Source organism: Mugil cephalus, chromosome 7 (assembly GCF_022458985.1).
Source record: "Mugil cephalus isolate CIBA_MC_2020 chromosome 7, CIBA_Mcephalus_1.1, whole genome shotgun sequence".
Taxonomy (NCBI): Eukaryota; Metazoa; Chordata; class Actinopteri; order Mugiliformes; family Mugilidae; genus Mugil; species Mugil cephalus.
The window spans coordinates 26,046,218-26,067,744 of record NC_061776.1 but is presented as its reverse complement, the minus strand read 5'-3'; the positions used below and the strand labels follow the sequence as shown (position 1 = coordinate 26,067,744).

Sequence of the window (21,527 nt, the reverse complement as noted above, 5' to 3'; positions counted from 1 at the left end):
TGGGGCCAGGGGAGGTATCAAACAAACGGTTTATTAATACCCCAGACTATTTATAACATGCACACATGCTTAATACCAAAATGATGAGAGCAAGTGAGGGCAATTTTCAATGACAAGAGTATTTTAATCAGTACTTGTCACTGGAAAGACTGCTTTCGAGTAACAACTTGTGTTGTAAGCAACTGGTGGACTCCTGAACTTACTAAATGCCCCGACTATGAAAGTGACAATATATTTGGGTAGCCTTATTACCTTCTTCTAGTTACACACAGTTTTTGAATAAACTCTGCTGGCAGGTTGTTCTAAACATTTTGCAGAACTAACCACATATCTTCATGTAATCCCAGACACACTCCATGATGTTGAGATCAAGGCTCTGTGGGGGCCATGCCATCACTTTCAGGACTTGTTGTTCTTCTTTATGCTGAAGTTAGTTCTTAATGACTATGGCTGTATGTTTGGGGTCTTTGTCCTCCTGCAGAATAAATTTGGGGACAATCATACTCCTCCCTGATGGATAAGTATCTGCCTGTATTTCTCAACATTGATTACACCATTCACCTGACCAAATCTTCAAATCCATTTGCGGAAATGCAGCCCCAAACTTTCAAGGAACCTCCGCCATGTTTCACTGTTGCCTGCTGACACTCATTATTGTAGCACTTTTTGGTGAACAAACTTCCTAGCTTTCTGCAGCCTTCTGCTACAGACCAATATTTCAAGCTTTGATTCATCAATCCAGGGCACCTGCTGCCATCTTTCTTCTCTTCAGTTTCTACCACTTTCTGAACAGACTTCTCCAGACAGTAGATGGGTGTACCTGGGTCTCACTGGTTTCTACCAGTTCTGAGCTGATGGCTCTGCTAAACAACTTCAGATTTCGAAGGGAAATAAGCTTGATGTGTTTTTCATCTGCTGCACTAAATTTCCTTGGCCAAAACAGCACAGCACATCTTGATACACCAGTCTGCTTTGACATACTTGTCTAGGAGAGACCTTCCTGATGCAGTATAACTACCCTGTGTCTTGTTGCTGTACTCAGTCTTGCCATAGTGTATTTACCTATGACGTGAAACTGTCTTGCACAACCTCACCTTGGTAGCAGAGTTAATCTGTTTAAACCTCACCCAGGTTTAAACCTCCTACATAGCTGTTTCTGTTTCAGTTAATGACTGTGTTTCAACCGACATGTGACATTGATGAGTATTAGTACCTGTGTACCTGTATAATTAGTTGATCATACACCTGATTACAATCCTGCAAAACAGCATTTAAACTACACGCACACACACTCACACACAACTATCACCACCATTTAGATGGTTCTAAGTAAAACTTCACATGCAATAAAGAAGAAATGGGAGGAAGAGACCAAACATTTTGAGCAGGCAACTTATTGAAAACAACAATTTAACTGAAATGGCTGTTCTTCAGCTGATCAAAAGTTTAAGACTTAGCTTGAAAAAAAAAACATGAAATCCTCCTCAAAACAGAAATGAAAGTGTCAAAAAAGGACTTGGTAATGAGTAGCTCCACCATTGAAGGTTAGTGGGAATGTTGCTCCAGGTGGTGAAGATGGCTTCATGAGGAGCATCCACTGTCTGGACCTGATGTCCATTTTTCTAAACCTCCCTTTCCATCCATCCCCAAATGTTCTCAATCGGATTTAAATCAGGGGAACACGCAAAATAATCCAAAAGCGTGATGTTATTCTCCTGGAAGAAGTCCTTTGTCTGGCAGACATTGTGAACTGCAGCATTGTCTTGTTGAAAAACCCAGTCATTACCACACAGACGAGGGCCCTTGTCTCCACTGAGGGAAAAAGCACCCCAGATCAATTATGGCACCCACTCCACTGTGATGTGTAGAAAACATCTCAGGTGGCATCTCCTTGTCATGCCAGTAACGTTGGAAGCCGTCAGGAGGGTTAAAATTTTTCTCGTCAGGGAATAAAACTTTCTTTCACCTTTGATTTAACTGGGCTAACTAATTAATCATTTCTTTCTTCACATGAAACTATTCTGCTGCTCACAAATGCTCTCTTCTCCCCTTAGCCTAGCTTCCACTACTCTTTCACACATCTTCATTAGCTTCATTGGCTCATCGACTTGATAGCTCTGTAGTTTCCACAACTCTGCACATCACCCTTGTTCTCAAAAACCCTAAACACCTAAACACTTATCCTCCATTCCTCTAGCATCCTCTGACTTTGCAAGATCTTGTTAAACAAACCAATTAAAAACACCACTGCCATCTCTCCTCGACACTTCCTTTACAGGTATTTCAGGAAATACCTTCCCACACTTCATCTTCACAAGTCACCCTAACTTCACTCTTACTAATCTTTTGTAACACCTGTGCAACAATAGTTGCCTCCTCAGCTCTTCTTCTCTTGCTTCTGCTGTCCTTATTCACCAGTTGCTCAAAGTACTACTACTATATTTCCTTCATGCTCAATCCCTTGTCAGCATATTTCCATCACTATTTTAATCACTCAAACCTACTGCACAATCTTCCCATTTCCATTCTTTTCCCTCGCCAACCAGAACAGATCCTTCTCACCTTCCTTACTGTCCTACCTCTTATGCATGTCCTCATTATGCCTTCTGTTTGGTTTTTGCCACCTCCATCTTCACCTCTTGCTGCATCTCCTTATATTCTTACCTACTTTCCTCAATCCTCTCATTGTCAAACTTTTGTTCCTAGCCAACCTCTTCCTCTGAATTCTCTCCTGTACTACTTGTCGTCTTTTCCCCTTCCAGATGACACACCTGATGCATTCGTAGCTGTAGTTAACCAGTCGTCTGGAAGAACCTCCTATACACCCAGAGCCTAACTACTTCTACTAATCCCCCACACAGCACTCTCCCTTTTTCAGCTTCCACCACTTTGTCCTCTGCTCTGTCTTTGGTCTTTTCATCTTCTTCACCAATGTCATCCTACACACCACCAACATATCTTGTTTAGCTACAGTGTCTCCTACAACTATCCTTCAGATTACACCTTCTACACAAGATATAGTCTATCACAAAGTCTACAACCCTGTGTCCTTCTGAGTCTCTCACCTGAATACCAAACCTGCCCGTCACTTCCTCATTGCCACTATTCCCTTCACCAACATGTCCATGGAAGTCTGCACCAATCACAGTCTCTCAACTCAGAGAAAACTCTACATAAAATCTTCTAACTCAGTCCAGAACTTGGCCCTCTCATCACACCTTGAGTTTCAATCTTCAGACACATCGATCTTCAAGATTCATCACCCTATCTGACATTCTCTCACGAACATTATTTACAAACTTCTCCAAGATCACCCCTGTTGCATTCCACTTGTTATCCACACCATGGTAAAACAGTTTAAACCATGCTACAATGTTCTAGTCTTGTTACCTTTCCGCCCGGTGTCCTGAACACACAGAATGTCAACTTTCCCTCAAAATGGGTCAAAGACGTGACATGTCAATTCTGGCTGAGGCATATTTATAATGGTAAAAATAAATAAAAAAAAAATAAAAAAGTACAATTTGTTACTCAATTCTCCCCACTTTACTTACTCATATATAATATTTACAGTAAGAAATGAAAATTTAAGGACCTATTTAGCTCAAAAGTACAAAACTGTCCTTCCTGGATAACATCCAGGCTAAAAATGTAAGTACAAAATTATGTTAAAAATGTCAAAAATCTTAATAAAAGCATTAATGATACACTGGGGCATAATTGTGTTGGTGTTTGTAATGATATAGTATTTATATATAGTATTTCTTGAATAAAAATTTACATTTTTATTCAAGAAATACTTTTGTCCCCATTTTTGGATTCTCAAATGTCCTTCCTGTGTATCCCACATAAATTGGCTGTATGACCATAATTGGATTTGGACAGCCATGTTACAGGGTGTTGCATCAGCCAACAGATTCTGAAGGACCCCCAAATGAGATAACAAGATCAGTAAACCTCTCTTAAAATGTTGATATTTTGACCTTTTCGCTCAGTGGTATGTGATGTACCACCATGATGTGTCTTTCTGGATAACGCTAATAACACATTTATAATTTTTTACGTTTTAAAATGACCTATTTCATGTGAAATGTGACATTGATGTGTTGAAGATTAAGCTAGTGTTTTAAACAGTAGACCCAGTTAGTGCCCGATTATAAAGGAAAAATAGTTTTTTTGTCCTTCCTGGGTAACGATATGTCCTTCCTAGATAACAAAGATATTCTGTTACCCAGGACATGTCCTCTGTTAGAGACACTGGACATTTTAATCAATTCAGTAGCTGTAGGTTTTTAGACATTGATTTGATGTTGTATTGTTGTTATTTTATTATTATTAATAGCAGAAACTGATTAATTAAATAATTAAAGAAGCAGTATTATGTATTTTTGAACTTTTATGGCATTTTTTGTTATCTTTTTCAATGACAGGAACACTGTCATTTTTGTTCTTGCAGATGCCACTGTCTAATAAAGAAAGGCAGAGGCTTTTCAGGGCCATGAAGAATGCTGACCCACAAGCTAGGACTGAGTATCTTGAGAAAAAGAGATCAAGGTATTGAGATTTAGTAATGATGTGATTATGCAGATCAGTTAAAAAAATATGTTTACACTTGTGTGCAAAAATCTTTTCAAATATTTGACAGTTGTCACTGTCTTTGTAATATGTTTGTTAAAAAATATATTCCTCAAACAGCCTTTAATGAAATACTTTGACACTGAAATCTTGCAGTAGTCATTCCTGGCTAACAGCATGTCATTCTGGGTAACATTGACACAGTCAAATGATTTAACCTAAATGTCGTATTATATGACAGTGTAGTGTTTTTTGAGTTGAGGATACAATAACACCCATTTTACTTATCCTGTAAAAAAAATTAAGACATTTTCTATTTTATTGTGTGGCAAACAGGAACGAATGAATCAATTTCAATATAAAAGTCCAAATACATAACATTAATTCTGATGAAAATGTTGTTTTCTGAGCAGTAATTATTTGTTGGGCTCTAACTATTGTTGTCTATAAACTTTTAATGCCAACAATGGTAAACATTTTAATTAATTTTCAAATCAATTTACGTTATCCAGGAAGGACATTTTTCATGGGAGAAATCATATGATTCACTAAAAAGTGCATTCTTAAAACAAATTCCTATTATTGAGGTGTAAACAGAACACTCTAATAAAGATAGAAAGTAACTTAATGAGCATTTCTAGCCAATATGATTTTATTTTTACTTTTAAAATCCTTATTTGTCTTTGATCCATTGCCTGGTGATGCAAGGCTAGGTAAACAGCATTTAATTCTAGCCTTAGGAGGTGTGACTTCTTGTGGGACTTCTTGATTACTTGTGTGTGTACAAAGCCAAACTTCTACCAATATACAACAAAACATCATACTTTCCAACTGATTCAGTTGTCAAATATTATATCATATTGTATCTGAGAAATGTTCTATAGAGTAATATTAATAGCAATATTGACTGAGCTCTGTTCATGGAATTAAAGTGTTAAGAGTGCGATCTCATCAGAGCAGCTAACACAAATGTGACGGCCTGATGCCAGCATTGTCTAGTGACAATGTTAGAAACAACTGCACTCAAACAGCTGAAGTGATGTGATACAGCTGAGGCGCATATGATCAGAATGTGCTGCGGGCAAATAAAAATTTTCATAGCTTAATCGTTGAAGTATGTACACATGTGCTTCATCAATCCAGGGACTACATTCAAGAGGTCATAACAGAGCTGCTGCCGGAGTGTCAAAAGAGGTTGTTGACAGTATACTAACTACATGCATCTTGACCTGCATACAGTGTATATGATACACCTAAGAGTGGCTGCACTAAACATGTCATGAAGTTAAAATGTTAATTTATAGCTATCACTAAGGGAAGAGTGGCAGAATAGCCAATTAGCACCTGGTGACACTACACAACACCATCTCTAGTGATTACAAACACAACCTAATAGGCTTTAAATAGACCAATGAATCAGACCAAATAGATGTGATAGCTGTAGTTGTTTGCTACCAGTTGACCAGAGAAAGGAAGTTGAGGCTCTAAACACAACAACTTCCACTTAGCTCTAAACTTCCAGCAATTTATCCTAAAGAAGGAGGTTCATATTTTAGTCTCATTATTTTGATGACTAGTCCACTGCCAAATAAAGTTTAGATCCATTCCCTCATTTATAAGCTCCAGCTCCATGAACCTACAAAGAATAAACAGGTGTAAATAATCAATGGTTTACTGTTTACTGTTGTTTGTGGTTGGTAGTGTGATGGTCCACCTTATAAAAAGAATAAGTTCTTAAGTCTAGTATTATGGACTGTGCAATTATAATGCACAGAAATAAGAGAAGTCATCCTGAGATCACCCTACAACAGTCAGCAGTACAAACAGATGTTCTTACAAGCACAATGATGTGTCCATTGACTGTTTCCCCAGCACCACATTCTCACTACAGGACTGCCCAGGGGACACAAATATCCACAAAATGTCTTTCTTGCTGCCTGCTTCACTATTCCATGACCAAGACAAGCCCATATGGAAATCATCCTCTGCACTGAAGTTTGTGTGTCCCTAGAAAGTCTGAATATTTATTTTGACCCCCTTTGAGAAGTACTCACTAACAAACGAATCAAAACTGTGGAAGGACGACATCCAACAGTCTTAAATGGCCACAGAACTCTTGTAGAGGTCCCTTACTACCTCACTGACCTACACCAGAAAAAAAAATCTGACTAGACTGACTCTGCCTGAAATGGAATAATTACCAACTCATTCATCCCAAATACAATATAAAAATTTTCATGCTGGAGCCAGCAGGCAGACTGTTAACTCTGACATAGCTGCTTTCAGAAAGTGATTTAGTGATGAGTTAAGTTGAAAGAATAACATGTGACTGACTTGAAAATAGTGACTATACTGTTTCAGGGAACTGCTTTTTCTGTCTGTCACATTCAGGTGGTGCCCATATATAATCACAAACTATAATTCATATTGTTGGTGAAAAAAAGGCAATGTGTGTATGCCTTTATTGTTGTACTCATGTTGGTTTGCTCTGCCTCACAGGCAATAAATGGAATCTGGTATCTGTCCATGGCCAGCCTTTACTTGGAAAAAGAATTTAGCACAAGAGTTGACAGGAAAAGTGTGGCAGAATTAGAGATAGAGAGGCTGTGCGCTTGTGAGTCACAGATGAGTTATGCTCGAGAAAGTTCCTGGCACTGCTCCCGAAAAATCACATTATTTGGACGTGAGAGGAAGAGACAAAGAAGCAGAGAGGGCAGCCAGACATCATCAGAGCCATGGAGAGGCCTGTCATAAGTGATGGAAATGATGGCGATTACCATAGTGGGTGGGTGTGCATGACTGTGGGGTGTGGGAAGAGCCTAGGGGTATGTGTAGGACTAGTGTACCTGATGATGTGTGTGTTTGTTAGATAGCAGGTCAGGGTGGTGCCCTTGGCCTTGTAAGGCTGGGTTATCTGGGGTTATATATTTGATCCCTGCCTAGCCTGCAGGTCTATCAGCTGCATCCTCTTCACCTGGCCCCTGTAAGTCTGCACAGCTGGTTGTATTTTGGATTCATTTGTCAATTTTCACAGAAGTTGCATTCCTGCCATAACAAGATGTTAAAAAATCTCAATAAAACTGCTTTGTTTTGGAAGAAAAGACTACTATTTGCTAATGTTGTTTTTAAGCTAATTTGAATTTTTTTTACAGTTTAATTCAAAAATATCTTAATTTTACTTTTCTCTGTTCACTACAGGTAGATCACTGACTTTTTGTCTGAAGCCCGAGCTCACCTGTCGTCTGAGTTGAACCCAGAGGTAAATTCCTATTTCTGATGTTTTCCATAGAAGTTTAGGTAATTGAAGTACGGCTTTATATAAGGCACATCTTCTCATCAAGGTATATAAGCTACTATCTATCCTCTACAAAGATGTGAATAGTTACATTTAGGAAATACAGAGGAAGAAGTGAAATCAATTACAAATGATGTTTTTCTCCTGGAGTATCAGAGACAGACTGAATGAAGCCTTAATCATCACTGTGTATGCACATTAATGCAGCCATGGGGGACGCAGAGATGTCTGTGTTTGGGGCAGCTGCCTCATACCTGAGGAAGTCAGAGAAGGAGCGTATGGAGGCCTCCACACGTCCCTTTGACATCAAGAAGGAATGCTTTATCCCAGATCAAGTGGAAGAATTTGTGAAAGCAACCATCAGCAGCAGGGATGGAGACAAGGTCACAGTGGAGACTCAGCATGGGAAGGTCTGTGGTTAGATTTTATCATTTAGACAGTCAGTTTCAATTATTAACACCACTTAAGTGTTCCTACCATGTTTATAATCAACCTAAATAAAGCTAAAGCTCAGCATGGCGTGCAGTGCTGAAATATAGCAAATTCACTAAACTGGGGATCCAAGGCAGGCTGTTGATGATGTTTGTAAACTGGCACTTGAACTCAGACTGGTATCACACCTTCCTATAGCATCAAAACCGTTGTTCGGTGTTCGCTTCATTCTTAAGTGCACTTTAAAGCACTCTGTATCACGCAAATAAGTGAATGCATTTTAATTAACACTCCCTGGTCATTTAGGAAACCCATCAGCTGTGAGTCTGAGAGTGCATGTCTGGGAGCAAGCGATAATCTGAGTGTAAATCTGTGTGTGATTTAAAGCGTCTGTCCTTAAGTGAGTGTGGATACACGATCAAATGAGAGCCTTCATACTGCTGCAATTTAAGTGTCTCCAGTCACTTCACTGAGCAGCCGAGTGATGATACGAGGCATTGCTGCCACCTGACAGTAACAATGTGCAGCATGCTTTGCAATGCTGTTGATAATAATAGGGTCGTGCAGGCATGTGATCGCAAATAACAGGAGAAACCAAATGTTTGTTTGATTTAAACATAAAACATTACTACCACGTAATATTTCTACATGTCAATGTGAACACTACATTCAATTTTGTTCTGGTTTCTTCAGACTGTGACTGTCAAAGAGTCCCAGATTCTGCAACAGAATCCTCCAAAGTTTGACAAGATTGAAGACATGGCTATGCTGACTTTCCTTCATGAACCAGCTGTGCTGTTTAACCTCAAAGAGCGTTACGCAGCATGGATGATCTATGTGAGTAGCCCTGTGGTTAATACGTATACTTCTATTAGCTAGTCCCAAAACACAAAGGTCATATTGATGGATGGATTCCCTAACAGTAATGAAACAGTAAATCATTTGTTTGTATTTTTAGACCTACTCTGGGCTGTTCTGTGTGACTGTCAACCCTTACAAGTGGCTGCCAGTCTACAACCAAGAGGTAGTAGTTGCCTACAGAGGAAAGAAGAGGAGTGAAGCTCCTCCTCACATCTTTTCCATCTCTGATAATGCCTACCAGTACATGCTGTCAGGTACAGACTAACGAAGTAGGTGTCATTTTGGATAAATCTTGCAATGTATAATAACAAAATTGTACTCTCTTTTGGCAGACCGTGAAAACCAGTCGATTCTGATCACGTACGTAATACTATTAATAATTTAATCTCAGTCAATGTAATGCTACAGTCATGTATTGATCAGTGGATTTGCAATTACAGTGGAGAATCTGGTGCAGGAAAGACTGTCAACACAAAACGAGTTATCCAGTATTTTGCAAGTATTGCAGCTGGTGGCATTAAGAAAGACCCCAATGCCAAAGACAAGGTAAATAAATATTTGTTAAATGTGAGAATTGTTGGAACAGAAAACTCCCCAAAAAATTACAAAGTCACCAATAATATCTTAAACTCCTCTAACCATTACCGTAACTGACTTAAAATTAAAACTATTAATTATTGCAAATGTTATGAATTAATAGAGGATGCTAAAAATGTTTCGTGTAGGATTCGTGTAAATTACACATTGAGAAAAACACAATGCTCCTCTCTGACAGGGAACTCTGGAGGATCAAATCATTCAGGCTAACCCTGCACTGGAGGCCTTTGGTAACGCCAAGACCATCAGGAATGACAACTCCTCCAGATTTGTGAGTCTTTAATATTTGTGAGACTGACTTGGAAGTATAACTAATTCAGTTTCAATGAAAACTGCTAGAAGGTGCTGGCTCCTTTCTCTGCATAGTTCACATATTCACTCTGTGCCTGCATGGATTTTATTCTGCATGAGTGGTCTGGCTTTCTGCCACAGTCCAAAGACATGCTTTTTAGGTTAATTGGTGATTCTACATTGGCCATGGTTGAGCATGTACATGTGAAATGGTTGTTGGTCTTTCTGTGTTAGATTGTTGACCTGTTCAGGGTATACCTTGCCTCATTCTCAGCTGGGATCCAGCCAGCTTGCAACCCTATAGAGGACAAGTGTATACGGATAATGGGTCAGATATCAAGGTGTGTTGATAAATGAAAATTTTATCTTTTCAGGGTAAATTCATCCGAATTCATTTTGATGCCAGGGGAAAATTGGCCTCCGCTGATATTGAAACATGTAAGCAGAAACACTTCTTAGTCCATTCAACTTTTCTTACACAGCACCATGAGGTTTAACTCATCATAATATTTGTCATCCTGTATTTACCAGATCTTCTGGAGAAGTCTCGTGTGACCTTCCAGCTCAAGGCTGAGAGGGATTACCACATTTTCTACCAGATTCTGTCCAACAAGAAGCCTGAACTCCTGGGTTAGTAAAAGGAATGAATTCCTTTGTGAAAAAGTGGAAAAATGGAACACCAGATAACCTTGGGCCTCATACATTCTTATTTGCCTCCGAAATGTATTCTTACTCATACCATTAAAGGAAATAAAAAAGTCCTAATTCTTAAAGTGTGTGCAGCCAGTTCTCAAAAAGATTCACCTGAGATAATCTAAGACTCAATTCTGAAGGAAGATATTTAAGTCCTTAGTATATGCCACCCATGTCTTCACAAATTAATGAAAGAAATGTGTATGAATATCATATTTAATTAGCGTCAGTTAAATTACTAAATGAATGCTTTTTTTCAGCATCATTATGATGCATCATCATTTCACATCAAGCAAGTATTTGTGTGTACTGGCATAAGTATTAAATGTATACATACATGAGAGAAGGACACAGAAATGACTGAATGCCTCAAAAGTTCAGAAATTGTGTGTAAAGAGTTTAAGATCAAATCTGTGTGCAGGCATGGTTCATGCATGAGACCGGTTGTCTTGTTGTCATTATATTGTACTGTCCACCTGTCTGACCTTGTCTCTGTGTCTCTCTCCTCTTTGTCTCTGTGCTTCCCCTAGAGATGCTGTTGATCACAAATAATCCCTATGACTATGCCTTCATCTCTCAAGGGGAAACCCAAGTGGCCTCCATTGATGATGCAGATGAACTGATGGCAACAGATGTTAGGCTCACACCCATATCTGATTTTACACGCTACTATTAAACTCTAGTTTAATCATAATGACTACAGCAGTTAGACCAATATGTGTAATGCAAATGTGTAATTGATGCTTTCTGCAGAGACATTGAGATGTTTTGTTATGTCTTCCCACAGAATGCCTTTGATGTGTTAGGCTTTACTCAAGAGGAAAAGAACTCTGTGTACAAGCTGACTGGTGCCATCATGCACCACGGCAATATGAAGTTCAAGCAGAAGCAACGAGAAGAGCAGGCAGAAGCTGATGGAACTGAAGGTTAGTTGCAGCTATGTTTGTGGAGTTGGCTCAAACATCAACCTGAAATCGTCACATGATACACTTTCTTTCTGCAGATGCTGACAAAGTGGCTTATCTGATGGGCCTGAACTCTGCTGACCTCATCAAAGGTCTCTGTCACCCAAGAGTCAAAGTAGGGAATGAATGGGTCACCAAGGGACAAAATGTTGCCCAGGTGAGAGACAGGAAATGTGTCTTATCATTTGCATTAATATATCTATATGGTTTAATTTGCAAGGGCTAAACTATATATATAAAAAAGTGCACAAATATATGAATTTTGTTCTTTTGTATGCCCTATATGTATGGCAAATAGGTGAACTATGCTGTTGGAGCCCTGTCCAAAGCTGTTTATGAGAGGATGTTCCTGTGGATGGTAATGAGAATCAACCAGTCTCTGGAGACAAGGCAGCCTCGCCAGTACTTCATTGGTGTGCTGGACATTGCTGGGTTTGAGATCTTTGATGTGAGTGATTTTATGAGTACGAAATAAACAAGACCCCTATCAACGTGATATAAGTGGAGAGATGAAGACACTGATACATGTTCTTTCTTTCCAGTTCAATACCTTTGAGCAGCTCTGCATCAACTTCACCAATGAGAAACTGCAACAGTTTTTCAACCACCACATGTTTGTGCTGGAGCAGGAAGAGTACAAGAAAGAGGGCATTGAATGGACATTCATTGACTTTGGTATGGACTTGCAGGCCTGCATTGACCTCATTGAAAAGGTGAGTTTTTGAGTGTACTGTACTTTACATCTAAACCCCATTTCTTTGGTTTGTCATCCTGAAAACGATGACCTTCTTCATTATATTCTCCTCAGCCCATGGGTATCATGTCCATCCTTGAAGAGGAGTGCATGTTCCCCAAGGCCTCTGATTCCACCTTTAAAGCTAAACTCTACGACAACCATCTTGGCAAATCCAATAACTTCCAGAAGCCCAGAGTGGTGAAGGGGAAACCAGAGGCTCACTTTGCCTTGGTTCACTATGCTGGAACTGTTGATTATAATATCAACAACTGGCTGGTGAAGAACAAGGATCCTCTGAATGAGACTGTTGTTGGACTCTACCAGAAGTCTAATCTCAAATTGCTGGCTACCCTCTTTGCAAATTATGCTGGAGCTGATTCAGGTACCCTGGAAGTAAAATATATTCTTTGGTGTTACTATGATGATGATATCATGAATATTATTATTTGTTATTTGTGTAGTCTTAACATTATGCCATCTTGCTCAACAGCTATGGCTGAAGCTACTGAAGGTAAAAAAGAGAAGAAGAAAAAGGGATCATCCTTTCAGACTGTGTCTGCCCTTCACAGGGTATTGTGTATGCCTTTTTTATCCTAGGAAATAGTATTTTGTATGTGACTGCTTCAACAACCACTATTTGCTTCACCATGTTACAGGAGAACCTGAACAAGCTGATGACCAACTTGAGGTCTACTCACCCTCACTTTGTACGCTGCATCATCCCCAATGAGACCAAGACTCCTGGGGCCATGGAGAACCCTCTGGTGATGCACCAGCTGCGCTGTAACGGTGTACTGGAAGGAATCAGGATCTGCAGAAAGGGCTTCCCCAACAGGATCCTATATGGAGATTTCAAACAAAGGTATTAACTCAGTTAGCTCACATGCTATATGATTCCAAACAAAATATACTACTGCTACTGCTCCTGGAAAATGTGGCTTTGTTATTCTCCAGATATCGCATCCTGAATCCTGCAGCCATCCCTGAAGGTCAATTCATTGACAGCAGGAAGGGAGCTGAGAAACTTCTTGGGTCTCTGGACATTGATCACAACCAATACAAGTTTGGTCACACTAAGGTATCATATGATCTTTGTTTCTGAGATTACTCACTAAAAGTGACATCATACAATGGGAAGTGATCAGATACTGAACCACTTCTCTGGACATTGATCACAGTCAATCTATTGTTGTTGTTAGGTGTTCTTTAAGGCAGGACTGCTGGGTCTGCTTGAGGAAATGAGAGACGAGCGACTCTCCAAAATCATCACTGCTATTCAAGCGAGATCTCGTGGACTTTTGTCTCGTATTGAGTATCAAAAAATGGTCGAACGCAGGTATGCTTGACATCCAGCTAATATTAATTTAATAGTTATTGGTATGTGAATCTGTTTTAACTGACCTGCTCTATCTCTTTGAAAAAAGAGATGCTTTATTGGTAATTCAGTGGAACGTCCGAGCCTTCATGGGAGTCAAGAATTGGCCATGGATGAAGCTCTTCTTCAAGATCAAACCTCTGCTGAGATCGGCTGAAGCAGAGAAGGAGATGGCCAACATGAAGGAAGAATTCCTGAAGCTCAAAGAGGCTTATGCAAAATCGGAAGCTCGCAGAAAGGAACTAGAGGAGAAAATGGTCTCTCTTCTCCAAGAGAAGAACGACCTGCAGCTCCAAGTTCAAGCAGTAAGTATGAAAAGATGGTTTAGTTTTACTTTGAGTGTAATTAACTCATGGGTTAATGAATTTAATTGTTTCACAGGAGCAAGATAATCTGTGTGATGCTGAAGAAAGATGTGAGGGGCTGATCAAGAGCAAGATTCAACTGGAGGCAAAAATCAAAGAGCTGACAGAAAGGTTGGAGGATGAGGAGGAGATGAATGCTGAACTGACTGCTAAGAAGAGGAAGTTGGAGGATGAGTGCTCTGAGTTAAAGAAAGACATAGATGACTTAGAGTTAACCCTGGCGAAAGTGGAAAAAGAGAAGCATGCCACTGAGAACAAGGTATGACAACTAGATCCAGTTGCAAGAGATTATTTCAACAGATTTAATGACTAAGTAAAGCATCCAGTAAAGCATCTTTTAATGGATTATAGGTGAAGAACATGACAGAGGAAATGGCTGCTCTGGACGAAATCATCGCCAAACTGACCAAGGAAAAGAAAGCCTTACAGGAAGCTCATCAGCAAACACTGGATGACCTGCAGAGTGAAGAAGACAAAGTCAACACTCTGACCAAGGCCAAGACTAAGCTGGAGCAGCAAGTGGACGATGTAAGAACTTCACATGGAGGTTAACAAACAATAAATTACGGTTAGGAATTCTAAAAAGTGTCTTATTACTTCCCACAGCTTGAAGGCTCCTTAGAGCAAGAAAAGAAAATACGCATGGACCTTGAGAGAGCAAAGAGGAAGCTTGAAGGAGACCTAAAATTGGCTCAAGAGAGTATCATGGACCTGGAAAATGACAAACAGCAACTCGAAGAGAGGCTGAAGAAGTAATGCAACAGGTTCACCTTTAATAGTACAAACTATTTTAAACTAGGAGACACCTTGTACATTATACTGTTTTCATCCACAGGAAAGATTTTGAAATCAGTCAGCTCAATGGAAAAATAGAAGATGAACAAGCAATGTGTGCACAACTCCAGAAAAAACTGAAGGAGTTGCAGGTAAAAATCCAAATGTGAATACCCACTATTTAGACCACAATTTAGAGAAATGGAATTTCATGTTAGGATTTGCTTTGTCTAGGCCCGCATTGAGGAGCTGGAGGAAGAGCTTGAAGCAGAGCGAGCTGCTCGAGCCAAGGTGGAGAAGCAAAGGGCAGATTTGGCCAGAGAGTTGGAGGAGATCAGTGAGAGGTTGGAGGAGGCTGGAGGAGCAACAGCTGCCCAGATTGAGATGAACAAGAAGAGGGAGGCTGAGTTCCAGAAACTCCGCAGAGACCTTGAAGAGGCCACTCTGCATCATGAAGCCACCGCCGCCACACTCAGGAAGAAACAAGCTGACAGTGTTGCTGACCTGGGAGAGCAGATTGACAACCTGCAGAGAGTCAAGCAGAAACTGGAGAAGGAGAAGAGTGAGCTCAGACTGGAACTGGATGATGTGGTCTCCAACATGGAGCAAATTGTAAAGGCAAAGGTAAGGTACTATTAACCATTTCATTTACCTTCTTATTTAATAATGAATGTTGGATAAGTTTTTCCAGTCTTTGTGTCAATTCCACTGTATTTTGCTTTCAGAACAACTTGGAGAAAATGTGCAGGTCTTTGGAAGACCAGATGCATGAATATAAAACAAAGTCAGAAGAGGGACAGCGCACCATCAATGACTTCACAATGCAGAAAGCAAAGCTTCAAACTGAGAATGGTATGCATTTCATTGCAGCAGTATATTTAACTTGTGGGTATCTGGAGTATTAATTTTATCTTCTGCTTTAATTAGGTGAACTTGCAAGGCAGCTAGAGGAAAAGGACTCTCTGGTGTCTCAACTCACCAGAGGAAAACAGTCCTACACTCAACAACTTGAAGACCTTAAACGACAACTGGAGGAGGAAGTCAAGGTAGAAAAAAGAAAATTCATGAAGAGTAGATTGAATGGTGTCACTAACAAATCATTAAGGTTTACTTTCATTTCAGGCCAAAAATGCATTAGCCCATGCAGTGCAGTCTTCTCGTCACGACTGTGACCTGCTCAGAGAGCAGTATGAGGAGGAGCAGGAGGCCAAGGCTGAACTGCAGCGCAGCATGTCCAAGGCCAACTCTGAGGTGGCTCAGTGGAGAACAAAGTACGAAACTGATGCCATCCAGAGGACTGAGGAACTGGAAGAAGCCAAGTGAGTAAAACACAGTTTGAACCAAACTCAACAATGTTGAGAAGTAACTAACCCTCAATTAATTTTTTTCTTCATCCAGAAAGAAGCTGGCTCAGCGTCTGCAGGAGGCTGAGGAGGCTGTTGAAGCAGTGAATGCTAAATGTTCCTCTCTGGAGAAGACCAAACACAGACTGCAGAATGAGATTGAAGATCTCATGGTGGATGTGGAGAGGTCTAATGCTGCTGCTGCTGCTCTGGACAAGAAGCAAAGAAACTTTGACAAGGTTTGTTGCAACTTTGATTGTCTGAAAGAATCAAGAATATTAGTATTAAATATAAAATCTAGCTTTATATGTTTTGGCGCATTTTTTTTTTATCTCTCTTCTGTCTCACATTTCTTAGGATAGATCAGGAATGTCAGTGACATTGATAGCTTCCTACTATAGCGTGCCGTTTAATCATTTTTATTTTGCCTGTTCTATTCAACTATTGTTTCAGTTCAATGAAATTATGTACTAGTCAAACTGTGGAAAGCTTAAAGTGGTGATTTAAACTTGAGAGTTGTATCTCAATGTACAGGTCCTTTCTGAGTGGAAGCAGAAATATGAGGAGTCTCAGTGTGAGCTGGAGAGTTCTCAAAAGGAGGCCAGGTCTCTGAGCACTGAACTCTTCAAACTGAAAAACTCCTATGAAGAATCTCTGGAAAATCTGGAGACCATGAAGAGAGAGAACAAGAATCTACAGGGTAATACATCTGTGAATGTACATACACAATATACTGTATTCACATTGCAAGTGCCAAAAAAGTAAATGAAATACGACCACCTTTGTACACAGAGGAAATTTCTGACCTTACCGAGCAAATTGGTGAAGGGAGCAAAACCATTCATGAGTTGGAGAAAGTCCGTAAGCAGCTGGAGCAGGAAAAGAGTGAGATTCAATCTGCCCTTGAGGAAGCAGAGGTAAAGCTTTACTTCACTTCAATTCAGTTCAATGCAGGCCGGTAACTGCACATGAGAACATGCAGATGTGGAGACAGAACTACCTTCAGAAATGTACAAGGAAAGATGGGACAACAAGGAAAGAAACACAAACTGAAGGAGAATGAAGCCTCACAGTCAAACACGTACAATAGTGGTATATTACCACTAGAGGTCCCTCATCTGTCTCAGCCTATAGAAACATAATTAGGGTGAAGCCCAGGGTCACCTGAGCCAGTCCTAAATATAAGCTTGATTAAAATAGAAATATTTTGCCATTTCACTGTGATAAAGTGAATAAATTTGATTTAAATGGTTTGAGCAGAAAACTGAAAAAGTGTAGTGGAATACTGTGATAGGTAAAACATGACCTATAAAAACCCGACAGTTCTTAAAATAGAGTTAAAGAAAGTCTAGAAGCCTGGGCTTTAGGTTCAACAATAAATCAGTGTTCATGCATTGGTCAACCGTAATACCACACATGATCACAGCTGTAAATGGTCAGAGGTCAAGCTGTTCAAGCCTGCCATCTAAAGGGCTACAGTGGATTTCACAGAATTATTATTCAATGACTAGTGAAAACAGATGCATTGTAACACAATAGTTCTGCACTAAATCACACATCTTGGTAGTTATAATGTTCATTTTAAGGTGTATATGTTTAATAATGTCATAGAGGTGGATAGGCAAGTGGACGATCTTTTTGGAGGATTTAGTTTGTGGTGCTCTTAAACTGGATTGAATTAAACACTAGTGTTTCTGTTAAGTCTAGCCAATGACTAAAATCAGGTTATCAAAATAATAGAAACTGTCATGTATCTTGGTACAACACAATACACTTCAATAGTTCTACAAACCACAGCCTCTGAAATGACAGTTGAATCAATTATTTTAAACAAATGCAAAACACCATGAAATTCTTCATGAAGCTCAGATTTAGTGTAGGACTGCTATTTAAATTCATTAGGTGCACTAGCGAAAATAATGTGAGTGCAAATGATCTGACAAAATCAAATGGTCTTTCTTAGGCCTCTCTTGAGCATGAGGAGGGCAAGATTTTGAGAGCCCAACTTGAGTTCAACCAGATCAAGGCGGACATGGAGCGTAAACTGGCCGAGAAAGATGAAGAGATGGAGCAGAGCAAGAGGAACTCACAGAGAACGATTGACACCCTGCAGAGTTCTCTTGAAGCTGAGACTCGCAGCAGGAATGAGGCCCTGCGTCTGAAGAAGAAAATGGAGGGAGACCTCAATGAGATGGAGATCCAGCTGAGCCAGGCCAACAGGCAGGCAGCTGAGGCTCAGAAACAGCTTAAAGCTATTCATGCACATCTAAAGGTAATATGTGGCTTTTACTTTTCAAATTTACAATTTATGATAGTGTCTTAATAACCAGAGGTCTTAAAAATCCTCCAGGATGCTCAACTTCAGCTTGATGATGCTCTGCGAGCCAATGATGATATGAAGGAGAACATGGCAATTGTTGAGAGACGTAACAACCTGCTTCAGGCTGAACTGGAGGAGCTCAGGGCTGCCCTAGAACAAACTGAGAGAAGTCGCAAACTTGCTGAACAAGAGCTGCTGGATGTTAGTGAGAGGGTGCAGCTACTGCACTCACAGGTATGAAACAACAATCATCTGTACCGTGTTTTTCAGCTTGTCTGTTTCGACTACTTTCACACCGAAAATGTGTCTGTTTTGTGTAAAAACAGAACACCAGCTTGATAAACCATAAGAAGAAACTGGAAGCTGATACAGTCCAGCTTCAGACTGAAGTAGAAGATGCAGTGCAGGAGTGCAGAAATGCTGAGGAGAAAGCCAAGAAAGCCATTACTGATGCTGCCATGATGGCAGAGGAGCTGAAGAAAGAGCAGGACACCAGCGCTCACCTGGAGCGCATGAAGAAGAACATGGAGCAAACCATCAAGGACCTGCAGCACCGTCTGGATGAAGCTGAACAGATCGCCATGAAGGGTGGCAAGAAGCAGCTGCAGAAGCTCGAGGCCAGGGTGAGCATTCCTTTGCATGTTGTATTTTTTGGAAGCAAGTTTATCAAGTATATTATTATTAAAGTGCAAAAACTTGTCCCTGACCAGGTGAGAGAGCTAGAAAATGAGGTAGAAATGGAGCAGAAGAGAAGCAGTGAAGCTGTTAAAGGTGTGCGTAAATATGAGCGCCGCATCAAGGAACTAACCTACCAGGTTTGTGGCATAAACTACAGCTAGCTTCTTTAGTCTCCAGGAGTGGTGGAGAAAGAACATTTGTCTCATATTTCTACAGACTGAGGAGGATCGCAAGAATATTGCCCGTCTCCAGGATCTGGTTGACAAGTTGCAGCTGAAAGTCAAATCCTACAAGAGATCCACTGAGGAAGCTGTGAGTGTGTTAAGGTGCAACGTGGAGTCTTCATGTGACTTCTTCCTTTATCAGTGTATAATTACGTTTATTGGATTTACTTTAAACAGGAGGAACAGGCTAATGTTCATCTTGGCAAGTTCCGCAAGCTGCAGCACGAGCTGGACGAGGCTGAAGAGAGAGCTGACATCGCTGAGTCTCAGGTCAACAAGCTGCGTGCCAAGAGCCGCGACGCCGGACCCAAGGTATGAAGCATGTAATCTGTAGCAGGTGCACAGTATCTGACCAGAAGACAGGCCCTCGTGTGGCTGCATTTAGATTGTATGCTGCACTGCTATTCATTCATTAGCACAAATACTGTATGTGCTACATCAATGGCAGCGCTTCAATTTGTATTGCTCCGTACATGAACTGCTTTGTAACACTAAAGCAATACTAATCTTTTAGTATTTAGTAATCGTTTCTTTTTTTCTTTCCTTTCAACTTCCCCGGCTACAACAGAAAGGGTTTGATGAGGAGTGAAGCTTTGAAGTCCGCAGAAACCCCTTTGCCCGCTGTGTAGTGTAGACTATCACTATTCATAACCTGTAGTGCTAATAAAATTGCATCAAGGAGTTGCACAACATTGTATGCTTCTTTTGTTTTTGTTTTGTTTTTTCAAATGGTTTCACAGGAAATTTAAGAGGAAATACTGGAACTCAAGCTACTTTAATAATTTAATATGCCTTTAAGATGGTCAATAATTACAGAACTACATTATATTCATATATCAAATTCTAAATATTGCAATATATGGAAAAAAATACTGATTATAGATATTCAAAACAGTGCTGAATTTAGTTTCTATTTGGTACACTTTTAAAAAAAGGCAGCTAATACATTTTTTAATATATACCAGAGATATGGTTATTTTGCTCATATGTAAAATTACCAACTAAACCAACTAAAACCATCATTACTATTGTAGTCATTTTTTCACTGTGATAAATTAAATAAGGTTGATTAAAATGGATTAAGCTGAAAAGTGAAAAGATTAAAACATAGAGAGCTATAACAAAAAAAAAAAAAAAAAAGCCTAATAGCCAGGGCTGCAAGTTCAACAATTTACCGGTGCTCTGCATTGGTCTACAATAACACCACACATAACCAGAGCTACAGCTGGTCAGAGTTCAAGCTGTTCAAGTCTGCCATCTAAAGGGCTACAGAGGATGTCAAAGTATCTGAAATATAAAATAAATATAGAAATGTCAACATACATACAACTCTGCTCTGCTGCTGGCATCAAGCCTCAATCACTGCTGCTTCTGCTGGAGACTAAATAATGATTTGAGGTGGGAGGGAGAGGAGGGAGGCCCCATACTCCCTTTGTGTGAAATTCAGAATCTTCTCTTGTTACATGACGTCCTTAACTCCCTGACCAGACAAGCAGGTATCCATGAGCTAATGAAAGAGCATTCACACCTCTGCTTAAAGAGCACAGACACTTTCAGCACAGTATGCATTGAGGATTATCAGCACGCTTAACAGGTTATCTGAGCTCATGTGCATGTGAAAATAAGAGGTCAAAGATGTAACCATTCACTGCTCGTGTAATTAGACCACCTTCTAATGTGTCTCAGGGACTGTAGCAGCTCTGACACTATAACAATTTTCGTACAATAATCCGGTCTAGACAAGTTGAATGCACACAGTTCTGACAGTTCTCTCTAGAAAGAATTCTTGGACTTTCAGTCTCCAGCAGAAATACCAACAGTTGTTGTTTGGAAAAATACTACTAGTTAAAAATCAACAGTAATATTATCCATGGTTGAACAAAGAAAGAAAACATTTTTGCTTTAATTTAGGAATAAAATGGGCTGTTCTTTGATTCTTTGACCATAAGTAACTGGCTGAGATGAGCATGTTAACATTTCTTTGGCAGACAATCGCTCAGAGT

At 39.9% G+C, this 21,527-nt stretch overlaps 1 protein-coding gene across 2 annotated transcripts; it reads left to right on the top strand.

Annotated features, from left to right (window-relative positions):
- The first annotated feature begins 7,464 nt into the window (after positions 1–7,464).
- LOC125011315 (myosin-7) lies at positions 7,465–20,211 on the top strand. Of its 2 annotated transcripts, XM_047590470.1 has the most exons (39): positions 7,465–7,558; positions 7,774–7,834; positions 8,078–8,280; positions 8,996–9,139; positions 9,261–9,417; positions 9,496–9,523; positions 9,604–9,709; positions 9,939–10,031; positions 10,426–10,489; positions 10,583–10,681; positions 11,275–11,378; positions 11,532–11,670; positions 11,748–11,866; positions 12,008–12,157; positions 12,252–12,422; positions 12,518–12,827; positions 12,936–13,015; positions 13,102–13,307; positions 13,400–13,523; positions 13,645–13,781; positions 13,870–14,125; positions 14,202–14,444; positions 14,537–14,713; positions 14,792–14,937; positions 15,021–15,111; positions 15,194–15,583; positions 15,685–15,811; positions 15,887–16,005; positions 16,082–16,278; positions 16,358–16,541; positions 16,837–17,002; positions 17,095–17,219; positions 18,266–18,574; positions 18,653–18,856; positions 18,949–19,245; positions 19,333–19,437; positions 19,517–19,612; positions 19,702–19,836; positions 20,093–20,211. In XM_047590470.1, the coding sequence occupies exons 3-39, from the start codon at positions 8,080–8,082 to the stop codon at positions 20,111–20,113; spliced, it is 5,820 nt and encodes a 1,939-aa protein (XP_047446426.1). In that variant the 5' UTR covers positions 7,465–7,558; positions 7,774–7,834; positions 8,078–8,079; the 3' UTR covers positions 20,114–20,211. The 2 variants fall into 2 exon arrangements, with proteins under 2 accessions (XP_047446426.1, XP_047446425.1); XM_047590469.1 differs by having other exon boundaries at positions 12,518–13,015.
- The last annotated feature ends 1,316 nt before the right edge of the window (positions 20,212–21,527 follow it).